The sequence below is a fragment of the Sycon ciliatum genome, chromosome 10 (genome assembly GCF_964019385.1).
Source record: "Sycon ciliatum chromosome 10, ocSycCili1.1, whole genome shotgun sequence".
Classification (NCBI taxonomy): domain Eukaryota; kingdom Metazoa; phylum Porifera; class Calcarea; order Leucosolenida; family Sycettidae; genus Sycon; species Sycon ciliatum.
This window is the reverse complement of record NC_088652.1, coordinates 4913890-4936725: the sequence shown is the minus strand read 5'-3', so window position 1 is coordinate 4936725 and position 22836 is coordinate 4913890. Positions and strand designations below refer to the sequence as shown.

General features: G+C 45.7%; 1 protein-coding gene and 13 non-coding genes across 14 annotated transcripts; all 14 read right to left on the bottom strand.

The window, feature by feature from the left end:
- Positions 1-296: 296 nt before the first annotated feature.
- On the bottom strand, positions 297-22747 carry LOC135825851 (uncharacterized). The gene is made up of 9 exons (XM_065338483.1): positions 22480-22747; positions 20570-20646; positions 19767-19865; positions 19066-19145; positions 18285-18406; positions 4246-4343; positions 3462-3530; positions 2050-2108; positions 297-1158 (listed from the first exon to the last, which is right to left on the bottom strand). Exons 1-9 carry the CDS (start codon positions 22595-22597, stop codon positions 1053-1055), a joined length of 828 nt encoding a protein of 275 aa, XP_065194555.1. The 5' UTR covers positions 22598-22747; the 3' UTR covers positions 297-1052.
- On the bottom strand, positions 5016-5087 carry Trnam-cau (transfer RNA methionine (anticodon CAU)). The gene has a single exon. It is a non-coding gene; the product is annotated as a tRNA-Met (tRNA).
- On the bottom strand, positions 6338-6409 carry Trnam-cau (transfer RNA methionine (anticodon CAU)). Its single transcript has one exon. It is a non-coding gene; the product is annotated as a tRNA-Met (tRNA).
- Trnam-cau (transfer RNA methionine (anticodon CAU)) lies at positions 6689-6760 on the bottom strand. The gene has a single exon. It is a non-coding gene; the product is annotated as a tRNA-Met (tRNA).
- On the bottom strand, positions 7835-7906 carry Trnam-cau (transfer RNA methionine (anticodon CAU)). Its single transcript has one exon. It is a non-coding gene; the product is annotated as a tRNA-Met (tRNA).
- Positions 8011-8082, bottom strand: Trnam-cau (transfer RNA methionine (anticodon CAU)). Its single transcript has one exon. It is a non-coding gene; the product is annotated as a tRNA-Met (tRNA).
- Trnam-cau (transfer RNA methionine (anticodon CAU)) lies at positions 9016-9087 on the bottom strand. The gene has a single exon. It is a non-coding gene; the product is annotated as a tRNA-Met (tRNA).
- Trnam-cau (transfer RNA methionine (anticodon CAU)) lies at positions 10362-10433 on the bottom strand. The gene has a single exon. It is a non-coding gene; the product is annotated as a tRNA-Met (tRNA).
- Trnam-cau (transfer RNA methionine (anticodon CAU)) lies at positions 10990-11061 on the bottom strand. The gene has a single exon. It is a non-coding gene; the product is annotated as a tRNA-Met (tRNA).
- Trnam-cau (transfer RNA methionine (anticodon CAU)) lies at positions 11166-11237 on the bottom strand. Its single transcript has one exon. It is a non-coding gene; the product is annotated as a tRNA-Met (tRNA).
- On the bottom strand, positions 12171-12242 carry Trnam-cau (transfer RNA methionine (anticodon CAU)). Its single transcript has one exon. It is a non-coding gene; the product is annotated as a tRNA-Met (tRNA).
- On the bottom strand, positions 13516-13587 carry Trnam-cau (transfer RNA methionine (anticodon CAU)). Its single transcript has one exon. It is a non-coding gene; the product is annotated as a tRNA-Met (tRNA).
- Trnam-cau (transfer RNA methionine (anticodon CAU)) lies at positions 16965-17036 on the bottom strand. Its single transcript has one exon. It is a non-coding gene; the product is annotated as a tRNA-Met (tRNA).
- On the bottom strand, positions 17140-17211 carry Trnam-cau (transfer RNA methionine (anticodon CAU)). The gene has a single exon. It is a non-coding gene; the product is annotated as a tRNA-Met (tRNA).
- Positions 22748-22836: the final 89 nt, after the last annotated feature.

The following is a 22836-nucleotide window of genomic DNA, read 5'->3' as shown; positions in this document are numbered from 1 at the left end:
ATGCATGACGAAGCAGCAATGGCAATGCGCGTTCCGTTATCACCTTTAGAACATGTGCCACCATCACTCTCTTTGGGCATGCCACTTAAGTAGGCACAAACAACAAAGTGAACAATTGCGCCGGTTTTAGCCTTTAATAAATAGTCATTTCTTTATCTGCTATTCATTCGTTATCTACAAGTACCTCCACTGAGGAGCTCTCAATGAGCGAAGCAGCTGTCTGGAGGATATGCAACATCTATCCAAAAACGAATTTACTCATTATGGCGGTGTGAATGTGGACCAAGAGCGCAGTGTGGAGTGGCGTCATGTTTCAAAATTCGGTACATGTACCAGCATATTATAGAAAATAGAACTGGAAAGTACAGTAGTTTATTACTATCAGGTTAGGCCTCATTTCCTCTGCTCTGCGTACATGCGTGCAGATGAGTCCAAAAAAGATGAAGATCCGCAGATAGGGTCACAGCAATAGCATTGTGTAGGTACCGGACAGCCTCACACTCGTTATGTAGCCAGTGTGCATGGTTTGAGCAGATCCAATCACGCATAGAGGCATGATTTGAGCAGATCAAGGCATGTATAGATGCATGGTTCGAGCAGTTCCAGGCATGTATAGATGTATGGTTTGAGCAGATCCAGGTTTCTCTATACTACAGTGAAACCTGTCCAAGACGACCGCTCAAGGGACCTTCAAAGCCTGGTCTCTGTTACCAGGTGGTCTCCTTATCCAAGGTCATTTGACTGGAAATAGCTTTCCTTGGGGCTAGTTTCAGTGGTCTTCAGGAACAGGTGGTCGCCGTATCCGAGTGGTCGCCTTGACAGATTTTACTGTATGCATGGTTTGAGCAGATCCAGGCATCTTTAAATGCATGGTTTGAGCAGATCCAGGCGTCTATAAATGCACGGGTTGAGCAGATCAAGGCATGTATAAATGCATGGTTTGAGCAGGGCCAGGCACGAAAGAGTAGACCTCGCATGCGAACTGTCCGTGCGTAGCCTAAATCTGTGACGGCTCACAGTGTGCAAGCGCACAACTGCTTCTCCCATCCGTATCACGTTGTTGAGTTGCGAGACGTGAAGTAGTCATCACAGGCACGGTACGTAGGCAGGTTGCCAACGTCGAAGCGTCCCGACACACGCGACACGATCACCTTCAGTCTAAAAAGAATTGTGCACAAAGATACAGAAATACACACGTGCGCATCCACGCACGCATGCACGCACACGCGCGCACACACACACACACACACACACACACACACACACACACACACACACACACACACACACACACACACGCACACACATACACACACACACACACACACACGGGTACACGCACGCATACACACGCACACACACACACACACGTACACACACACACGCACACACACATACACATGCGCGCGCACATACACACATAGAGAAGGCATATTATTAGATCGGTGAAAATATTCACTGTTCAACAGAAGAGTACCGTAATGGCCAGAGAAGTGGCAACAACTATAGTCATCACAACACCAACTTGCAGGCCAGGTTTTGAGCATTTCGGCCGGATTTAGCATTGAATGTGCATCCATGCTGGATCAAATCCCAGAACCGGCCGTATTCAAATGGGTTTTGAGCATAACACGGCCGAAATCGGATTCGAAAAGGGCCAGATATCAATTATTCGTAATGGGACTCAACTAATGAAGTGACTGTAGATGACAATACAAATGTCAGTCCCAGTGGATACAGACAGGACATTTTGACAATACAAATGTCAGTCCCAGTCGATACAGACAGGACATTTTGTTCGTCTTGGAAATTCAGAATACAGGCATACCCCGTGAACGTACGGCAAGAGACCTAGAAATCCGTACATTAGAAGACATTCACAGCAACGAACATCAGCGCCAAGTCAACTGTGAAGGCCTTCTGCTTGCTTAAATGCTCATGTTCCCTTGCAGCGCCGTGCCAGTTGCCAGTTATACCTACACCTAGTTTTCATCACATGTCACAGGACAAATAAAAATCATACAACGTTGTTGTTGCTCCCCTGCTTACCTTGCACTGAGGTAAGGTAAGAAATTACCAGGTGCATCTCTTTCAGCCAGCGGACGATCCTGTACACCATACACAGAGTAGAACGGACACACATGCACACACGCACACACAAACACACACACACACGCACACACATGCGCACACGCACAAACACACCCACCCACATAAGCCAACTTTCCGCTCAGTTGCAGCGTGCATTGCAATGTGCATATTGCCTGCGAGTACTTCCTCCGTCAACTCAAACCCGTTTCCTACAGATCATCTTTCACAATAAGCCAAGTTGCAGTAGGCTGGATGAAGAACACAGGTATTATTTATTTATTCCCGTAGCTATGCAGAAGACGTTACTTCAGTAACGTCTGGCGCTAGCCAGGGTCCACACAGCTTTAATTTGGTATTTGTTTGTTTGTGTTTTTGTGTCACGCCTGGCGCTATCCGTATCTGACGGCAAAAAAGCATAGGATGTTATAAATTTTTGAATTCTCCTATTTTTTTTCAGGCATATCCTGGGATACGAACCCGCACTATCGCCCTACATGCATTCCCCCATACACTTCGCATTCATACCCATTCTTCCAAGTTGCTTCACGTTATTATCTTGCGTTTGAAAGCCCTATTTGACTATTGCGGGCAGCTGTATGTGGCCAGCTGTGTTTGATGGTACGGTACGGTACGGGAGACGGTGTCGTATTACCCTCGATCGTACCTGTCCCGTACCTATCCCCTACCGTACCGTGCCATCAAAGACGGCTGGCCACAATGCATATTCAAATAGGGCTTTCAAATGCAAGATCACAATGTGAAACAACTTGGAAGAATGGGTATGAATGCGAAGTGTATGGGGGAATGCATGTAGGGCGATAGTGCGGGTTCGAATCCCAGGATATGCCTGAAAAAAATAGGAGAATTGAAAAATTTATAACATCCTATGCTTTTTTTGCCGGTAGATACGGATAGCGCCAGGCGTGACACAAACAAACAAATGTATGCGAAGTGTATCGGGGGATGCATGCAGGGCGCGCGATAGTGCGGGTTCGAATCCCAGGTTATGTCTTTAAAAAAAAAAGGATTTTTTAAAAGAATTTATAACATCCCTATGCTTTTTTTTGTCTAGGTCATCAAGGCAAAAAAAAGCATAGTGTAGGGCCCTGAGCTTCCAAGCTCTCTCGTTTATTAAATTTTAACTCGGATGGAGAGCCAAGGATTAAAATTAAAAAAAGAGAGGACCATAGCATCCTGCTTATAATCGTGAGTGCTGGACAAAACGGATAACTTGTAAACTTATGGTCCTCTCATTTTTAATTTAATTTATTTGTATTCTTATTTTACTAGGGAATTCCCAACAAGCGTCATCGCCTTTTTGCAGGGAACCCTGGTAACGAGATGGGTGTTTGCATAAAAAGGACCCTTACCTTCAACTCCAGGAGAAATGCCGAGATCAAGGGAAGAGCCTTGGACGAAAAGATGTAGAAACAGGGGCACTGGACAAACATATGCACATGCACACGCACGGACACACACACACAAACACACACACACACGTGCACACACACACATGCACATACATACATACATACATACACATACACACACACACACTCTCAGTTCAAAAGCACCAATTTGTATGTTCATTGGCAGTACATTACTTTAAATGCAGAATATTCGTCAGGAATTTTATTTCATCCTTTTCGCCAAAAGAGATTTCAGACTATAATTTATAGTCTGTTATTGCACGATTGAAAGCAGGACTGAAAGTTGATTTGTCTACGGTCCGGTCGGGCGCCGAAGAACGGAGCGCGGAAGAACGGCCAGGCTAGAATTTCATCAAGCCCAGCATACCAATGTATACACGGTGACTCAACTGTGCATACACTGTAATACATGAAAATAAGAACGGTCTAGGCTAGGAGGCTGACCCCCAGTTCTTCGGCGACTGGCAGTACTGCAGCCCTTCATTGAATTTCAACATTCATCGATGAATATCTTTCAACAAGACAAACTGCCTTTCTTGGAGCAGGATACACCGACTAACATATCTGCTTGTACCTATTTGTACCTGAGCGAAGTTGAACTGTCTACTAAATTGTTTATCCGTTCAATGTCGTTCAGTGTTTGAAATAATCTACGCATTGTCGTTGCAGCCTGAGTTATATTAGTGCTTGATGAAAAATCCGGTGTTATGACAAAGCCACTCACAGCCAAGCGCGATTGGGTCTCGGTCGGCCGCGGCTTCTCCAGAAACGACGTGACCACGTTGTCCGCGTCGACTTCGACGATGCCCCGGCGAGACACATCTACGCACAGTTGACAAGAGAGAACAGTGCACGCCCATCAGACTCAGTATGGTGTTGCAGGGGAGACAAAACGTGCTGCAAGGAAGACAAAACAGCTGTATTCACTGTACTTTTTCTTTCTTTTCTTTCTTCTTTTTTTTTGTGTGTGCGAGTTATCAATTTATCAGAGTGTATCTAATGCTAGAATGAATAAAAAAAAATTAAAAATCAAAAGAACTATTCACTGTACAGTAGGCTTTGTGAGCACTGGTTCAATCCCAGCCTCCGCTGCTTTGACTCACACAATCACATTTCAGTGAGGAGCACACAGTATACTAGCGGTTGAGAAAGAAACAAAATCAAACAATCATCCGGCAAAGCCAAAGAAGAGAGGAACCAGAGGGTGATTTTCGAGTCATCGACCAAATTATCAGAAACAAGAGTAGTGACTAAAGAGTAAAGAGTAAAAACAGAAAATTATAAAAAGAGAAAGGAATGTTGGTGTAGGCATACACAACCAACTGCTCACTGCTCACTTGTCAGCATAGGAACTGCACTAGAACAAGAAAAGAAAAGAAAAAAAGGAAAGGAGAGAAGAGAATCATTGAGAAGACATAGACAACAAAGCGCATGCGTGTGAACATCGATCGGCACAGGGCTAGAACGAGAAAAAAAGGAAAAAGAAAAAAACCTTAGCAGAGGATGGTTTCGATCCATCGACCTCTGGGTTATGGGCCCAGCACGCTTCCGCTGCGCCACTCTGCTCAACACATGAATGAGCAGGGCAAGTAGTGACCAAATAGGGCTGCAAAGTGTGCTGTCTCGACAACTGTCAGGTTTAGTCACTAGGGACCTTTCGCATTTGCTACGAATCGAATGCGAAACGAAAGTCGCAATGCAAATGTGCATGGCAACTACGAATCCGGCCGGTAGCTTGGCGTACGGGTGTTTTCACGAATGGAAGCCTCTTCATTCGTGGCACGCTCCGAATCCGTCAGGTACACATTTTTTGCGAGGTATACATGTTTTGCCTGGTGCACATTTTCCCTTGATTCCATGATCCATGCACGTGTGCGCGAACACACCTGTACGCCAAGCTACCGGCCGGATTCGTAGTTGCCATGCACATTTGCATTGCGACTTGCGAAACCTGAATCTGTTTTCAACGAAACAATTACGAGTCGAATCAAACTTTCGTTTCGCATTCGATTTACTCTCACGATGTGACGAAAACGGCATCGACACAGGCTCGTTCCCAAGGCCTTCATGTGGCAAAGCTATCCGTGTGACTTCGACGACATTTCGAGAAAAGCAGACGCCTGTGAAAGCTGATAGAAGACGGCGTCTACTCCTAAATTCAAATAAATTGGCGATCTTCAAATACTAAAATAATTCTCATACAGAAATCGATCGATCGATGTACCGGTGTATTCAACAACACGTAGCTACAGCGCAATGACTTCCGTGTTCACACACACGGCTTCAGTGTTGTGTGTGTTCACAACTTCACATGGCGTGAGCCAGTCAAGTGTCAGTCAGTTCGGCAGGAACGCGAGCTCCAACAACAAGTCGTTTGGCGCAGCCACCTTCTTTGTCTTGTACCAGCGTGATCACCAAAACAATGAAAAAATGAAGAAAACATGTTTAACTTGAAGATTTGTTGGGATTTGAACTCACGACTTCATGGTCAGAAGACAGCATTCATAACCACAAGGCCAAAAAGGAAGGGATAAATCGTGGGTTTTGATAACAAATCGATACTGGCTTCCAGGGCAAATTATAAACCATGGGAAAAGGCCGGAAACCTGGCCGAAATTCTAACTCCTTAACGGTTGGTCCAATTGTTCCGAAACCTTCACAGAACAATTTGCCATGCCCTAACAAGGCATTTTATGTACTTTGTTGTCCAAATTTCCCTTATCTTCATACTTTTTAAGACCCAAACTTGATTGCTAATCTTTTTGAAACAGACTGTAGTGTACTAGAACAAGAAAAAAGAGAAGAAAAAAAAGAGTTAGCAGAGGATGGTTTCGATCCATCGACCTCTGGGTTATGGGCCCAGCACGCTTCCGCTGCGCCACTCTGCTTGACACATGAATGACTACAGCCAGTTGGAACCATATTGGGGACATCTTATGTAATTTCAAAGGACAGAAGAAAAAGAAGAAAAACACTAAAAGACAAGAAAAATAGAAGAGGATTGTTTCGATCCATCGACCTCTGGGTTATGGGCCCAGCACGCTTCCGCTGCGCCACTCTGCTTGACACATGAAGGACCACGACAAGTAGGAACCATATTGGGGACATCTTATGTAATTTCAAAGGACCGAAGAAAAAGAAGAAAAGACTAAAAGACAAGAAAAAAATAGCAGAGGATGGTTTCGATCCATCGACCTCTGGGTTATGGGCCCAGCACGCTTCCGCTGCGCCACTCTGCTCGACACATGAATGACCACGGCAAGTTGGAACCATATTGGGGACATCTTATGTAATTTCAAAGGACAGAACGTCAGGCGAAATAGCACGTCATAGTACATTTGAGATCAGCGGGAAGAAGATGACGACGTCCACTAATTTAGTATCTGTGCACACGAATCTGCTGTGTGTGTGACTCTGTGTGTCAGCTATTATTATCATCTTCTGTGGTTTCATGCCTAGCATGTACGTCTGAACCATCCTGCAAAGTTTGAATGACGTAGGTTGAGCGATCGCTCCGCGAAACATACTTTTTGAAATTCTCTTCATAGTATATCTTCCACCATTGAAATTTCGAAATTCTTCAAAAAAAGTGCTGAGAGGGGTGGCTTGCAACCTCGATATGGCTTGTTCCAGGCATGCTTTGGAGCCATCTTCTGTTGAAGTAGTGGCGGGGATCTGCCCTGCAACTGCTACAACAAAAAATGATTTGATCTGAGAAAGGGTGAGACCGCGAATCTCGGTTGAATATTGAGTATTTCAAGCCTTTTCACGAAGAAGGTGGAGTTCTTTTTGGAGATGGACGTCGCGGCAAAGGACATGGTGTCCGACTTCTGGCGTCTGGTGAAGCCAGGGATCATTTGTCCAGTCAGGTCGGCAGCCTAACCGTCGGTAAGCTTGTGTTTGGATCCCGGTCTGCTCGATGTGGTAGATCACAAACAATTTGATATCGCACAAATTGATCTCAGCATCGTGCGTACGGTATTTTATATTCAGAAAATCCCAAAGTGTCTCTGTGTGGCCGTCCTATGCCACGAGAAACTCCAATCAGGCTCCTATGTCCTCTGCCTTCGTGATTGAATGTCCACTTCGTTTGAACAACGAACACAACAATCGAGGACGGCTTTGCAATGAAAAATACAGCTATACTGGAGCTGAAAAAAAGAAGAAAAAAACGTGCTCAGGATGAGACTCGAGTACACGCATACTCTCCCAGCAGGTGAAACGCAATTTTTTGTGAAAAATGCGTGTCGCCGACTGACCAGTAATTTCGCCTGACGAGAAAAAGAAGAAAAAGACTAAAAGACAAGAAAAAATAGCAGAGGATGGTTTCGATCCATCGACCTCTGGGTTATGGGCCCAGCACGCTTCCGCTGCGCCACTCTGCTTGACACATGAATGACCACGGCAGGTTGGAACCATATTGGGGACATCTTATGTAATTTCAAAGGACAGAAGAAAAAGAAGAAAAACACTAAAAGACAAGAAAAAATAGCAGAGGATGGTTTCGATCCATCGACCTCTGGGTTATGGGCCCAGCACGCTTCCGCTGCGCCACTCTGCTCGACACATGAATGACTACAGCAAGTAGTGACCAAATGGGGCTGTACAGTGTTATGTCTCGAGCTACTGCCAGGTTATGTCACCAATACGTTACTTCAGCTCCAGTGCTCGCAGGTCTAGGGCTGCATAGATTCACGAGATCAGATTTCACGGTCCGATACAGTAGTGGTTGAGAAATTAACAATCTTCCAAAAAAGGAAACTTAGGAAAGACAAAGAAGGAGGGTAGTTGCGACCTATCTACCTGGTGCACCTACACCAGATTTTTTTTATTTTGTATACGAAAGTCCATTATATTCCCGAATATGTGCGAGAAGTGGTGGCGGGGCCAGGCTGCTCTGCCGACCTCAAAGGTCTCGGCGTCTACGCATTGCGCAGGACCGCGACAGCTGGAAGGAGTTGTGCAGTACCCTGTAGTGCAAGGACTATACGCGCTTCAAGGTGGTTGTGCTCGCAACTACATTATCACACCATCTACAGTCAGAAGATTAACTATAATTATACTTGAGTATACAGGATTAAACAGAATTATTACCTGCACAGCACTGTTCAGTGTTACTGCCACGTGCATGCAGCATGAATATTTAGTCACTGCCTGGCGTGCAGTCACACCGAGTGTATCTTTTGGAAACTATTCTTTTATCATGGAGCTCAACATCATCTACCGGTAATCGTTATCGGATCTGTACGGCACGAGCGAACCGGTGGGTGGACCTAATGGATCCACCGACTTGAATGCGGAAGTGCTTAACTTAAGTTAATAATAATATATCTACCTGCAGTTAGGTGTAAATCAGCGGGAAGAAAAATAAACAGAAAAAGAGAGGAAAAAAGACAAGGGAATCCTTGAGACGACACAGGCAACACACCTGCTCACTTGGGAACACAAACAAAAGAATAGAAGAAGAAAAAAAAGAGAAAAGAGAAAAAAAAGTTAGCAGAGGATGGTTTCGATCCATCGACCTCTGGGTTATGGGCCCAGCACGCTTCCGCTGCGCCACTCTGCTTGACACATGAATGACCACGCCAGGTTGGACATCTTATGTAATATTTGTTTTGCTTGTTTGTTTGATGTCTCAGCAACCGCCAGGTTCAGGGTGCGTTCTTATTTTCTCTGGCTTCTCGGAGAAAATTATCCTGAAAGTCGAAGAAACTGGGATGATTTAGGAACGGGTCTCGAAGAATTCGGAGATCTTTTGCATATGTGAAGCGCCAAAGAGGCGACGATTTTGAGTGACACGAATGCAGTACGCACTGTGCATGTACGAAAAGGGAATGTCATACACTCATGATCAACACGTGGCTGTTAGCAGTAGTTCGCATCCGCTGACCCCCAAAACGCGGGAATCTCCAAGTTTCAATTACCTCTGAAGTTTGGAGAGCTCAGAAAGCTTTGGAGAGTCTCCTAAAATTCAGAGAGGATATAGTTTTCAAGAACGAGGCCTAATAAGAACACTCTGAGAACTTTCACGAGAGTCTCGAACTTTTCCGAGAGGATGTAAGAACGCGCCCTTAGTCACTGGTCCGTCACAATAGCCCCAGTGATCGCAGGTCTTGGGCTGCATACCTTCACAGGATCAGATTTCACGGACGGATACTGTAGTGCTCCCCGTGTGCTCCATGGCAGTCGTGAGCCAGTCAAGTGTCAAGTTCGGCAGAAAGTGTGTGTGTTCCACGTGACGTAGGAACAACCAACTTGGATACTGCAGTGGTCGAGAAAGAAACAATCTTCCATAAAAAAGGAAAGAAAAAACCAGAGAATGGTTGCAATAGAGAGGTTCCGCACTACGTAAAGTTGAGCTACTTTACGTTAGTGGGCGGGAAAAACCCGTGAGTTTGCACTCCACTTACGGAAAGTTGTCTACGGAGAGTACGTAGATAGGGCTCTGATAACGTAGCTGGTCCGTAAGTGGATTGGGGTACAAATTTATGACTCTCTCCCCAGGTCAATCTGGTCGTACACTGCCGCGTTCAGAGTTGCCGAGGGCAGCTACGTGATTTGAAAACTCCGTATGGCGGAACCCAGATGCGCATGCAGTTTACGTAGAGACTTTCCGTAGATCGACTACGTTTTTTACTAACGTAATTACGTTATGCGGAACCTCTCTATTGTATCTACTTGGTGTTAGACGTGATCAGCGAGAAGAAAAGAAAAAAAACAGAAAAAGAGAGGAAGAAAGAGAAAGGAATCTTTGAGATGACACAGGCAACAAATCTGCTCACTTGTGAACACAAACAAAAGACTAGAACAAGAAAAAAGAGAAAAGAGAAGAAAAAAACTTAGCAGAGGATGGTTTCGATCCATCGACCTCTGGGTTATGGGCCCAGCACGCTTCCGCTGCGCCACTCTGCTTGACACATGAATGACCACGGCAAGTTGGAGCCATATTGGGGACATCTTATGTAATTTCAAAGGATCAGTCGGGGAAGTGAACTGCCTTAAAAAATGCAAGACCCAGCAGGACTCGAACCTGGGACCTTGCTTGTCATGAGAAATGCTCATTTGTTTTCTCTTTTCTGGCAGTTCACTTCCCCGACTGATCCTTTGAAATTTGAAGTTCTCCCAATCGTATGTAATGTTTGTGTTGTTTATTTGATGTTTCGGCAACTGCAGCCGTCCTATGCCACGAGAAACTCCAATCAGGCTCCTATGTCCTCTGCCTTCGTGATTGAATGTCCACTTCGTTTGAACAACGAACACAACAATCGAGGACGGCTTTGCAATGAAAAATACAGCTATACTGGAGCTGAAAAAAAGAAGAAAAAAACGTGCTCAGGATGAGACTCGAGTACACGCATACTCTCCCAGCAGGTGAAACGCAATTTTTTGTGAAAAATGCGTGTCGCCGACTGACCAGTAATTTCGCCTGACGAGAAAAAGAAGAAAAAGACTAAAAGACAAGAAAAAATAGCAGAGGATGGTTTCGATCCATCGACCTCTGGGTTATGGGCCCAGCACGCTTCCGCTGCGCCACTCTGCTTGACACATGAATGACCACGGCAGGTTGGAACCATATTGGGGACATCTTATGTAATTTCAAAGGACAGAAGAAAAAGAAGAAAAACACTAAAAGACAAGAAAAAATAGCAGAGGATGGTTTCGATCCATCGACCTCTGGGTTATGGGCCCAGCACGCTTCCGCTGCGCCACTCTGCTCGACACATGAATGACTACAGCAAGTAGTGACCAAATGGGGCTGTACAGTGTTATGTCTCGAGCTACTGCCAGGTTATGTCACCAATACGTTACTTCAGCTCCAGTGCTCGCAGGTCTAGGGCTGCATAGATTCACGAGATCAGATTTCACGGTCCGATACAGTAGTGGTTGAGAAATTAACAATCTTCCAAAAAAGGAAACTTAGGAAAGACAAAGAAGGAGGGTAGTTGCGACCTATCTACCTGGTGCACCTACACCAGATTTTTTTTATTTTGTATACGAAAGTCCATTATATTCCCGAATATGTGCGAGAAGTGGTGGCGGGGCCAGGCTGCTCTGCCGACCTCAAAGGTCTCGGCGTCTACGCATTGCGCAGGACCGCGACAGCTGGAAGGAGTTGTGCAGTACCCTGTAGTGCAAGGACTATACGCGCTTCAAGGTGGTTGTGCTCGCAACTACATTATCACACCATCTACAGTCAGAAGATTAACTATAATTATACTTGAGTATACAGGATTAAACAGAATTATTACCTGCACAGCACTGTTCAGTGTTACTGCCACGTGCATGCAGCATGAATATTTAGTCACTGCCTGGCGTGCAGTCACACCGAGTGTATCTTTTGGAAACTATTCTTTTATCATGGAGCTCAACATCATCTACCGGTAATCGTTATCGGATCTGTACGGCACGAGCGAACCGGTGGGTGGACCTAATGGATCCACCGACTTGAATGCGGAAGTGCTTAACTTAAGTTAATAATAATATATCTACCTGCAGTTAGGTGTAAATCAGCGGGAAGAAAAATAAACAGAAAAAGAGAGGAAAAAAGACAAGGGAATCCTTGAGACGACACAGGCAACACACCTGCTCACTTGGGAACACAAACAAAAGAATAGAAGAAGAAAAAAAAGAGAAAAGAGAAAAAAAAGTTAGCAGAGGATGGTTTCGATCCATCGACCTCTGGGTTATGGGCCCAGCACGCTTCCGCTGCGCCACTCTGCTTGACACATGAATGACCACGCCAGGTTGGACATCTTATGTAATATTTGTTTTGCTTGTTTGTTTGATGTCTCAGCAACCGCCAGGTTCAGGGTGCGTTCTTATTTTCTCTGGCTTCTCGGAGAAAATTATCCTGAAAGTCGAAGAAACTGGGATGATTTAGGAACGGGTCTCGAAGAATTCGGAGATCTTTTGCATATGTGAAGCGCCAAAGAGGCGACGATTTTGAGTGACACGAATGCAGTACGCACTGTGCATGTACGAAAAGGGAATGTCATACACTCATGATCAACACGTGGCTGTTAGCAGTAGTTCGCATCCGCTGACCCCCAAAACGCGGGAATCTCCAAGTTTCAATTACCTCTGAAGTTTGGAGAGCTCAGAAAGCTTTGGAGAGTCTCCTAAAATTCAGAGAGGATATAGTTTTCAAGAACGAGGCCTAATAAGAACACTCTGAGAACTTTCACGAGAGTCTCGAACTTTTCCGAGAGGATGTAAGAACGCGCCCTTAGTCACTGGTCCGTCACAATAGCCCCAGTGATCGCAGGTCTTGGGCTGCATACCTTCACAGGATCAGATTTCACGGACGGATACTGTAGTGCTCCCCGTGTGCTCCATGGCAGTCGTGAGCCAGTCAAGTGTCAAGTTCGGCAGAAAGTGTGTGTGTTCCACGTGACGTAGGAACAACCAACTTGGATACTGCAGTGGTCGAGAAAGAAACAATCTTCCATAAAAAAGGAAAGAAAAAACCAGAGAATGGTTGCAATAGAGAGGTTCCGCACTACGTAAAGTTGAGCTACTTTACGTTAGTGGGCGGGAAAAACCCGTGAGTTTGCACTCCACTTACGGAAAGTTGTCTACGGAGAGTACGTAGATAGGGCTCTGATAACGTAGCTGGTCCGTAAGTGGATTGGGGTACAAATTTATGACTCTCTCCCCAGGTCAATCTGGTCGTACACTGCCGCGTTCAGAGTTGCCGAGGGCAGCTACGTGATTTGAAAACTCCGTATGGCGGAACCCAGATGCGCATGCAGTTTACGTAGAGACTTTCCGTAGATCGACTACGTTTTTTACTAACGTAATTACGTTATGCGGAACCTCTCTATTGTATCTACTTGGTGTTAGACGTGATCAGCGAGAAGAAAAGAAAAAAACAGAAAAAGAGAGGAAGAAAGAGAAAGGAATCTTTGAGATGACACAGGCAACAAATCTGCTCACTTGTGAACACAAACAAAAGACTAGAACAAGAAAAAAGAGAAAAGAGAAGAAAAAAACTTAGCAGAGGATGGTTTCGATCCATCGACCTCTGGGTTATGGGCCCAGCACGCTTCCGCTGCGCCACTCTGCTTGACACATGAATGACCACGGCAAGTTGGAGCCATATTGGGGACATCTTATGTAATTTCAAAGGATCAGTCGGGGAAGTGAACTGCCTTAAGGGGGCTCAACCCCGAAGAGGGAGCAAAAAAAATTATGGTAAATCGATCTGAACTGTGTGTTTTCAGATGGCCAGACACCTAGAGAACTGGTCTGGGCTATTTCAAGGATAGGTTTATTATGTGGTTCCCCAGCTATGGGGGTGTTATTGTACCTATGTTTTTCGGCAAAAATTCAATGATTTCTCACTAAAGGCGTAAAATTCCAGTTGGTAATACTTCAAAAATCCTGAAAGTGGGTATGGAGGGGCCTACAATACTGTCTTCTTTGGAAAATGTCCACAACATATGCCCAGACCACTGTGAGAGGCCAAGGTAGCCCAGAATGTGATTTGGCAAAACGCGTATTTCAGCAGACCGGACTTTAGACTTGTTTGAATAGTGGAGAATCGAGACAATAACATGGTCAATTTTATGGTCATTATCTGCTCTTCAAGGCCATAGGAAGGCTCTACAAAAATAGATTTTTATGTCTACCATCTCGTTTCTCCGTGAGAAACAAAATTTGTGACGGATTTTGCATATTCAGCTTGAAAGTCAGATTCAGCATTGTTGCCAAAATGAGTGTATCGACTTCATTCAAGCTTCACTTTGACTATGTAGGGCGAGAAGCATTTGCTATAGACCAATCCCAGACAATACCACATGCAACAGTCACAACTGAATTGTGTTATTCACATCTTTGTTGTATATTGTGATGTACATACATAATATAATGTACATACATACATACATGCATGGGTATATCAAATGTACAAAACAACGGATTATAAGTATAACGCTGTCAATGAGCAACTTGAGTTGCTTGGTTACTGCTGGATGCGATGGCTAGCAGCCACTGTTGGTATTGTGGGTTCGCGCCTCCAGTGTGCAGCACAACGTGAATGTTTGAGCAGATAACTGCAGCATCATCACGAGTGGTAGAAAGTGGGGACGATGCTGCACCTCCTGCAGCTGCTGGAGGACTTGTGCGGTCTGGAGCAGTGTGTAAAATAGGGGTGTTGGTGTTGGGTCTTCCAGATGCTAGATGATGTGTTATGCGTTTTGCAATAGCAGAACTCATTGTGACTAGCACACGCCCATCGCCACCCGGTTCGTGCAATAATCCAAGGATGCCAGTTCCCTGATTCCTCTCAAATGCCAACACCAGATGATTGTACCTGTAGGCATGATATATAACGTTGTTGTTGTTGAAGAATATATTTAGACTTCTACAAACACCCATGTTGCAGCGAAACGCCCACTCCAGCTTGTTTGCTGAGACTGTGACAGAAGCCTGACTAGTGCTGCAATGTGTACTGCTGTGATTCATGATTTCAGTTGACATTCCTTGCCTTGCCTTGCCTGGGTAATATTGCAGTTCTTCACAACATGCATAACACAATTTTATGCTGCATTTACAGTCTAGTTCAAGGCCGAGCTCATGAAAATGTGGCAACTTGACCATGCATAATATTACGTGTCTGTGACTGTCTCTGCTCAAGTTGTTCTACAAGGCATATTGCCAATATTTCAATATTCAGTTTTATAATATATACAGATTCCTGTCATAGTTCAATGATACAAGCACAGCCATACTACCTTTAACCCACAGCCTTCTCCTGAGAAACACAGGCACAGGTCAGAACTCACCCAGTGCAGCCTTAGAGTTCATAGGATCAATGCTTTCCACTCCATCCAGCATGAGACTCACATGTCTGACCAAATTCTCCTGCCCACACATAGAACACTTCACTGGCATGTCGCTGTGCTGTTCCTACTGGCTGTTCCAGACCACACTCATTACTCACAGAGATCAAGTCTCTACTTGCAGACACTACACTCTGACTCCACTATCTCCAGGTACTGCAGGTACAAGACCAGTTTTTCTCTCACAGTCGTCAGTAATATTTTTATCTGGCGACTGGAAAAGAAAAAATAGATATCGTTCCAAGTGCCACTCAAGTGGATGCACTTGAACTTGAGAGAAGCATGTCACTTACCTGCGTTCTGAGACTGATACATGTATCATTGGTAGCTGGGCTCTGGACAATCTTGCAGGTTTACTTGTCTTCACTGGCAGGCGAGACTGAGAAAAGGGCATATCTGAGCTGGAAGTTAGAACTACACGACCTGAAGAAGATTGAACACGCTTTGGTCCTGAGCGCCCACGAAAACGGCCGTGCCTATTGATAACTACAAGTACTTGACACGAAGCTCCATAGCTCCATCGATCGCCGACATCCAGCAAACCAAAATGGAAAACACAAAACGTTCAAACTGTTCAAGGACTGCAGTTTCTTTGAATTCTCGCAAAATAAACTTTTGAACACGACTATTTCTCGCAAAAAAACTTTCTCCAGCCGCGGACAAAATGTTTTCAAACGCGAAATTTTGCATAAAATCATGCCCAGATTTCGATGCGCGCGCAGAAGTACTGAGCCCCCTTAAAAAATGCAAGACCCAGCAGGACTCGAACCTGGGACCTTGCTTGTCATGAGAAATGCTCATTTGTTTTCTCTTTTCTGGCAGTTCACTTCCCCGACTGATCCTTTGAAATTTGAAGTTCTCCCAATCGTATGTAATGTTTGTGTTGTTTATTTGATGTTTCGGCAACTGCAGCCACGTTATGTCACCGATGCGTCACATCAGCCCCAGTGCCCGCAGGTCTTGGGCTGCATAGATTCACGAAATCAGATTTCACGGTCGGATACTGGAGTGGTTGAAACAGAAACAATCTTCTAAAAATGGAAAGAAAGAAAACAGAGAATGACTTACGATTCATCTTCCTGGTGTTAGATGTAATCAATGGGAACGGGGAAAACAAACAGAAAAAGAGAGGAAAACGTGAAAAGGATCCTGTTGACGACATAAGAGAGAGGTTCCGCAATATGTGAAGTTGAGCAACTTTAAAAGTAAGTGAGTGGAAAAAACCTGTGAATTCGCGAGTTTGCACCCCACTTACGAAAAGTTGTCTACGGAGAGTACGTAGATAGCGCTCTGATAGCGTAGGTGCTCCGTAAGTGGATTGAGGTACAAATTTATGACTCTCTGCCCAGGTCGACCAGGTGGTACACTGTCGCGTTCCGAGTTGCCAAGGGCAGCTACATGATTTGAAACTTCGTATGGCGGAACACAGATCCGCATGCAGTGTACGCAAGACGTTATGTAGATCGACTACCTTTTTTACTAACGTAATTACGTTATGCGGCACCTCTCTCTATTGACAGCAAATATGCTCACTTGGAACACAGGCATAGGGCTACATAGAAGAAAAAGAAGAAAAAAGACTAAAAGACAAAAAAAAAGTTAGCAGAGGATGGTTTCGATCCATCGACCTCTGGGTTATGGGCCCAGCACGCTTCCGCTGCGCCACTCTGCTTGACACATGAATGACCACGCGAAGTTGGAACCATATTGGGGACATCTTATGTAATTTCAAAGGGTAGAAGAAAAAGAAGAAAAGACTAAAAGACAAGAAAAAATAGCAGAGGATGGTTTCGATCCATCGACCTCTGGGTTATGGGCCCAGCACGCTTCCGCTGCGCCACTCTGCTTGACACATGAATAATGACGAAAAGTAGGGACCATATGGGGGACATCTCATAGCAGAACGGAGGTGCAAAAGCAAAGGCAGCCAGATTTGCAGCTGCATGACCGCACGTGTTGAGAAACACATAAAAAAAGAAGAAATTCGCATCAGCGAGCCACCACGTCGCCCAGTGTATCCTAGTGTCGAATGCAGACCTCACAAGTGAGTCAGAGGAGAGGAATCCGTCTCTCAAAGAAAGGGGCATGCGGCAAAATAATTAAAAAATGAAGAAGAAAAAGGGCTCAGCTCTCAAGAAGTGTTCTCGCAAGCAGCCGTGAAGAATACTGCCACACCGAGAACGTACACGTATGGTGTACATTGTACGGGTGAGAACGCAACGGAATAGTGCTGTGCATCGGGAGTTACCATGGAACTGAGCGTGTTGGGAAAACATACGTACATGTACATGTGTACACAGGTACTTTCTGCGTAGTGACCGTACCGTGTCCGACACCCCTGGATCAGCTCAGCCAGTCACTGTGAGCTCCACTGATGAGACCTAACAAGGCCAAAACAGCCAGCTGTCCGGATATCGAGTACTACAGGACTATTCACGAATGCCCATGCCCAAAAAACATTCGCCCATTCACATGTTTTTTTTTTAATGTTCTTACACAATAAACACGATACTATAGGTTGTGCTCCATGAAATCCGACCCCAAGTGCATACAGTCAACTTCGCTAATAGCGACTGCGGATATACGGACAATTCGCCAATAACGACAGAATTTCCATGCCCAGAGCAAAGTCCCATCTAACTGTAATACATATAATGAGACTTCGTGTATAAGGACACTTCGCGAATAAGGACACAGTTTTGATGTCCCCCCCCCCCCCCCCGAGTGTCGTTATACGCGAAGTTGACTGTAGTTGATGCCCTCACTTGCACGGTCCTGGACACCCTGGAAGTGGCGCAATACAATCATGTACAGTGATGTAATCGAATCTGGTCCAGAGCGCCAGTTGTGCACATTGGGCCAGGTCTCAGTGAGGCGCCAACTGTAGTTTGAGACGTTCAGTAACTATTACATCACTCACCTTCTTCAGGACACGTGTACACCTCTGCAAAGGCACCCAGCTCGTCACCCCACCGCGTCTGCAGATCAAGGTACTCGTCCAAAAAACGCGATAGCCGAAAGTCATCGTGAAAGAGAGTGTCACTGGAAACGAGCACAAAGCAAAAACAATTCCTAAGACACACTATGGTGGGTTTCAAAAACATAGACGAGTGATTTCAAAAACCGTTAGGCCAGCATCTATACCACATAAAATCTGTGATCACTTTGTGCATAAACATTTCGAAATTGGGCATTTGCTATCCGAGCACTTAAAAATCTATATGAGAGTAATCGCAGGAAGGACCTGAGCAATATTCCGAAAATAATTCTCAAAAGCTCCAGCCAAATTTGAAATAATTTCAAAAATGCCATGCGTCTATATTTTTGAAACGGACTGTAGAACCTGTTCATCACAACGAAGGCCTAACGTCAGAGCTCGCATGGCAAAACTACATGCAATGTAACAACTGGTCAGTGAGTACAATCATGCTGCAGACATGCGTCGTCCGGAGCACCCTTTGTTGTTTTTCAAGTGAGGCAGCGTGATTCATCGGTTGTCTGATTGATCAATGCCATATGCATAAAACTCTGCGTTGCTACAAATCCCGAGTGGTTTTTCACTTCGGCTTCCATACGTGCGACAGTTCTATGCCGAGCGCAATAAGCATCATTGCAGTAGCCGTTGTTGCTACGTTCTAGCATTGCAGTGAATGTATATCTCTATTGCTGGTGATAGCATTGGTGTAGATTAGGAACCGTACCCGCCGATAACGAGCAGGTCGCCAGTGAGACCGCGCTTCTGAATAACTAGTTCTATGTCAGCGATAGCACCGAGACGACCTGTGCATGTGGGCAGAGTGCGTGTGAGTGAGTGAGTGTGTGTGTGCGTGCGAAGAGAGAGAGAGAGAGAGAGAGAGAGAGAGAGAGAGAGAGAGAGAGAGAGAGAGAGAGAGAGAGAGAGAGAGAGAGAGAGAGAGAGAGAGAGAGAGAGAGAGAGAGAGAGAGAGAGAGAGAGAGAGATGATGATGATGACAATGACAACACACACACACACCACACAGCACAACCAAACAGCAAAGACTACTCGTGAGTAAGAAGTTGAAAGAGAAATGGAGTATGCTAGATGATGGCGGAACGACGTGCAGACGTCATCACATTTCCAACAGGGATAGTTCCCATTGCCGCACTTTGAAATACACAGCCGAGACTAAACACCAACAAACCTTAGTGTATCATATTTTCCGGAGTGTAGGCCACACCTCAAGCACCAGTAATTCACCCAAAAAGGTCGGTGAGGCATACCCTACGATGGTCAAATGAACGTGGATATACAAGGTAGATGTCTGTATTCCGTGACAAAAAATCTGCAGGCGGCTTATACTCCAGTGTTGGTTATATTCCGGAAAATACGACAACTGTTGTACACCGAAAGCAAATAAAAAAAGACAACCAATGTGCCTACCTCATTGGTCGTCGTACCATCATCAATAATGTCAACAGTGCTGGCATCAGCAGTCGAGGCCGCCCACGCACGATATCTGTCAGCATGAGCACTGTTTGTCTGGAAATTGGGAGAGATAAAAAGAGAGAGAGAGAGAGAGAGAGAGAGAGAGAGAGAGAGAGAGAGAGAGAGAGAGAGAGAGAGAGAGAGAGAGAGAGAGAGAGAGAGAGAGAGAGAGAGAGAGAGAGAGAGAGAGAGAGACTGATCACTTCAGATTCTAGTCTTTTTCCAGATCCCAAAAGCTTTCACCATTGTCATTCTAGAGCTCATCCACTCCTATCACTGATTTTCACGTCCAATAACACAGAGACTGCAGCACTCAAGATGAGCAGAGTGAAAACGGTCTAGAACTAGATACGATCTATTACCGTGATAATATGGTCCACAATGTGGAAACTGTGCAGCCACGATCACCGAGAGAACTTGGCACACGTTCTAGTTTAGTGCTACCACCACCATGCCCCCCCCCCCCCCCTCAGTCACCACCATGCCTTCCTCCCCCCCCCCCCCCCCCCCAGTCACTATAATGCTCCCCCCCCCCCAAGTCCTAAATAAACTAGCGCCCTGCATGTCGGCAACCCCGGACGGCCCCTTAGATGTAAACTGTGCATGTGAGGACGCACTAATCACTAATCACAGTATGAATATCACCGACCAGTTTTGTATGATGTACCATAACGCACGGCACCTCTCTCCACACTGACCACAGTCACAATACGGTAGTGTGTTGGGTCATCAGCATACACCCACTACAGACTACTCACCACGATTGACGTTCCCGTCACTTGATGCTGGCACTCCTTCAACTGATCCAGCCAGTATGATACCAGCGGACGTCCACCTAGGTATGCAGACACACCAACAAACAAACACACACACACACACAAATACGCACACCACACACACGTGCACACACACACACCACACAAATACGCACACACACACACACACACACACACACACACACACACACACACACACACACACACACACGCACGCACACACACACACCACACACACAAACACACACACACACACACACACACACACCACAGATTACACACAACAGCTGTAGCAAGTGTGTGCATGGATTTATAAGAGGCACGCATCCACAGAACAAGGGCGATCAAGACTAGTCAGTCACTACGGTACTGTTGGTTGCCGTAGAACGGGGGGGGGGGGGGGGGGGGGGAGGGGGGGGGGGCAGCCTCCTAGCCTAGACCGTTCTTATTTTCATATATTACAGTCTATGCGCAGTTGAGTCACAGGGTATGCATTGGTATGCTGTGCTTGATGAAATTCTAGCCTGGTCGCTTTTCGGCCCTCCGTTCTTCGGCGCCTGACAGTACTGCACTCTGAGTTTCATGCTTTCGCAATCATCAGGCAACAGCACACTGTTACCTGATGATTGCGAAAGCATGAAACTCAGAGTAGCGACAAACAAGCCTTGATTGCCCTTGTTGTTCTGTGTATCACGTTCTGCCTCCGCCATGGTGTTGAGCACTGTCAGCACACTGGGTACACCCTCCGGTAAGTTGCACCCAAACGCAACTCTCTTCACATGCTTACAAGAGAATCAACCTCCACCACCCCAGTTAGCTGAACACATGCATCATGGAACCCTAGCATCTACGACACGGGCGGGTGGGACGTTAAACAATTCGTATTTCGCTCCCACCCGCCCTCACCGACCCCCACCCGCCGGTCCGTGCAATTATCCCTTGGGGCAGGGGTGATTTCTCCAGGCTGGCGTATGCCGCTGTTAGTCCCACTTGCATCAGGACCAGTAGGTGGTGGAATCAGTCATGGTCATGTGTTGCGTAGACCAAGGTTTATCTGGGTCACATGGGAGATCTAAATGCGGGCTCGAAACTCCCATCATTTAGGGTACTATCGGCTTTTGTCGTCTCCTTAGGGCATGTTGGATTGGTAAGGATCGGGATCAGGATCCAGATCTCAGATCCATCGGATCCTTCAGATTCAACTGAACACTTTATTTTGGACCTTGACTGTTGCCATGTTGACAATGGCGCTCACAAATCACCCAAAAGGATGAACGTTGTACTCATTGCCTCCGTCGTCAAAAAGTCAACAGGCTCTATCTCCATCCACGTGTGCGTATCACAATGTGTACAAAAATGGTTTTTACCTGCCATATACGCACAAAGGTCACATTTGGATCCGATGGATCCGGGCAACCCTGCTCCCCGAGGTGGGTTGATCGGACCCAAATCCGAAGGATCCGGATCCAGATTCGACAAACGAAAGGGTGCGAATCCAGTGGATCCGGTAGATCGGGATCCCGATCCTACCAAACGAACATGTCCTAAGACTCCCTGGTCGGCACGACACAAAATAAATTATAGATAAGTTTTGCCGTTCCCGAGAGGAAGTCAGTCCGACTGATTTTCCCCGCATTCGTTTCGCAAGACCGTCGCAGACGCAGCTCCTACAATCGGATGGTAGATCAGGCTCACTACCAACTTGTCAAAGACCAAAAATCCTGTTGCTTCCAAGATACGTAACCCTAACATCAAATTATGTGACGTATTTCTACAATTTTCAACTGAAAATAATAATTTCACTTCCAGAGACAATCTAAGATTCCAGGTAGCCTATCATGTCCATGATGTACTCTTTACAAAATTAATGGATCGCAGAAGCGCTCCCTCACCTATGGGGAGCAGCGGTTTGGGGCATCCAATTAGACCAGAATATTTGCCACTTTCATCTTGCTCGATGTCCCTTTGCAGACGAGTCCCATAGCCAGCTCCCAGCACTAAAACTTCCATGATGTTGGCTCTATAATATATAGAATTCGAAGCCAACAAACTTATTGTGTGGTATGAACTTGCTAAAGTCAAAGAGGAGGTTGCAGCAAAGCTGGGGCGAAGGGAAGCCTTGGCATGAAGTACCTGATTTGTTTTCCTGGCAAAGATAGCCCGGATTTCATTCAAAAGTCTGCATGATCGGAGTCGTTTGATTATGACTCCTTCCTTTTGCAGACTGCATGCGCGCATGCCGTGGCCCG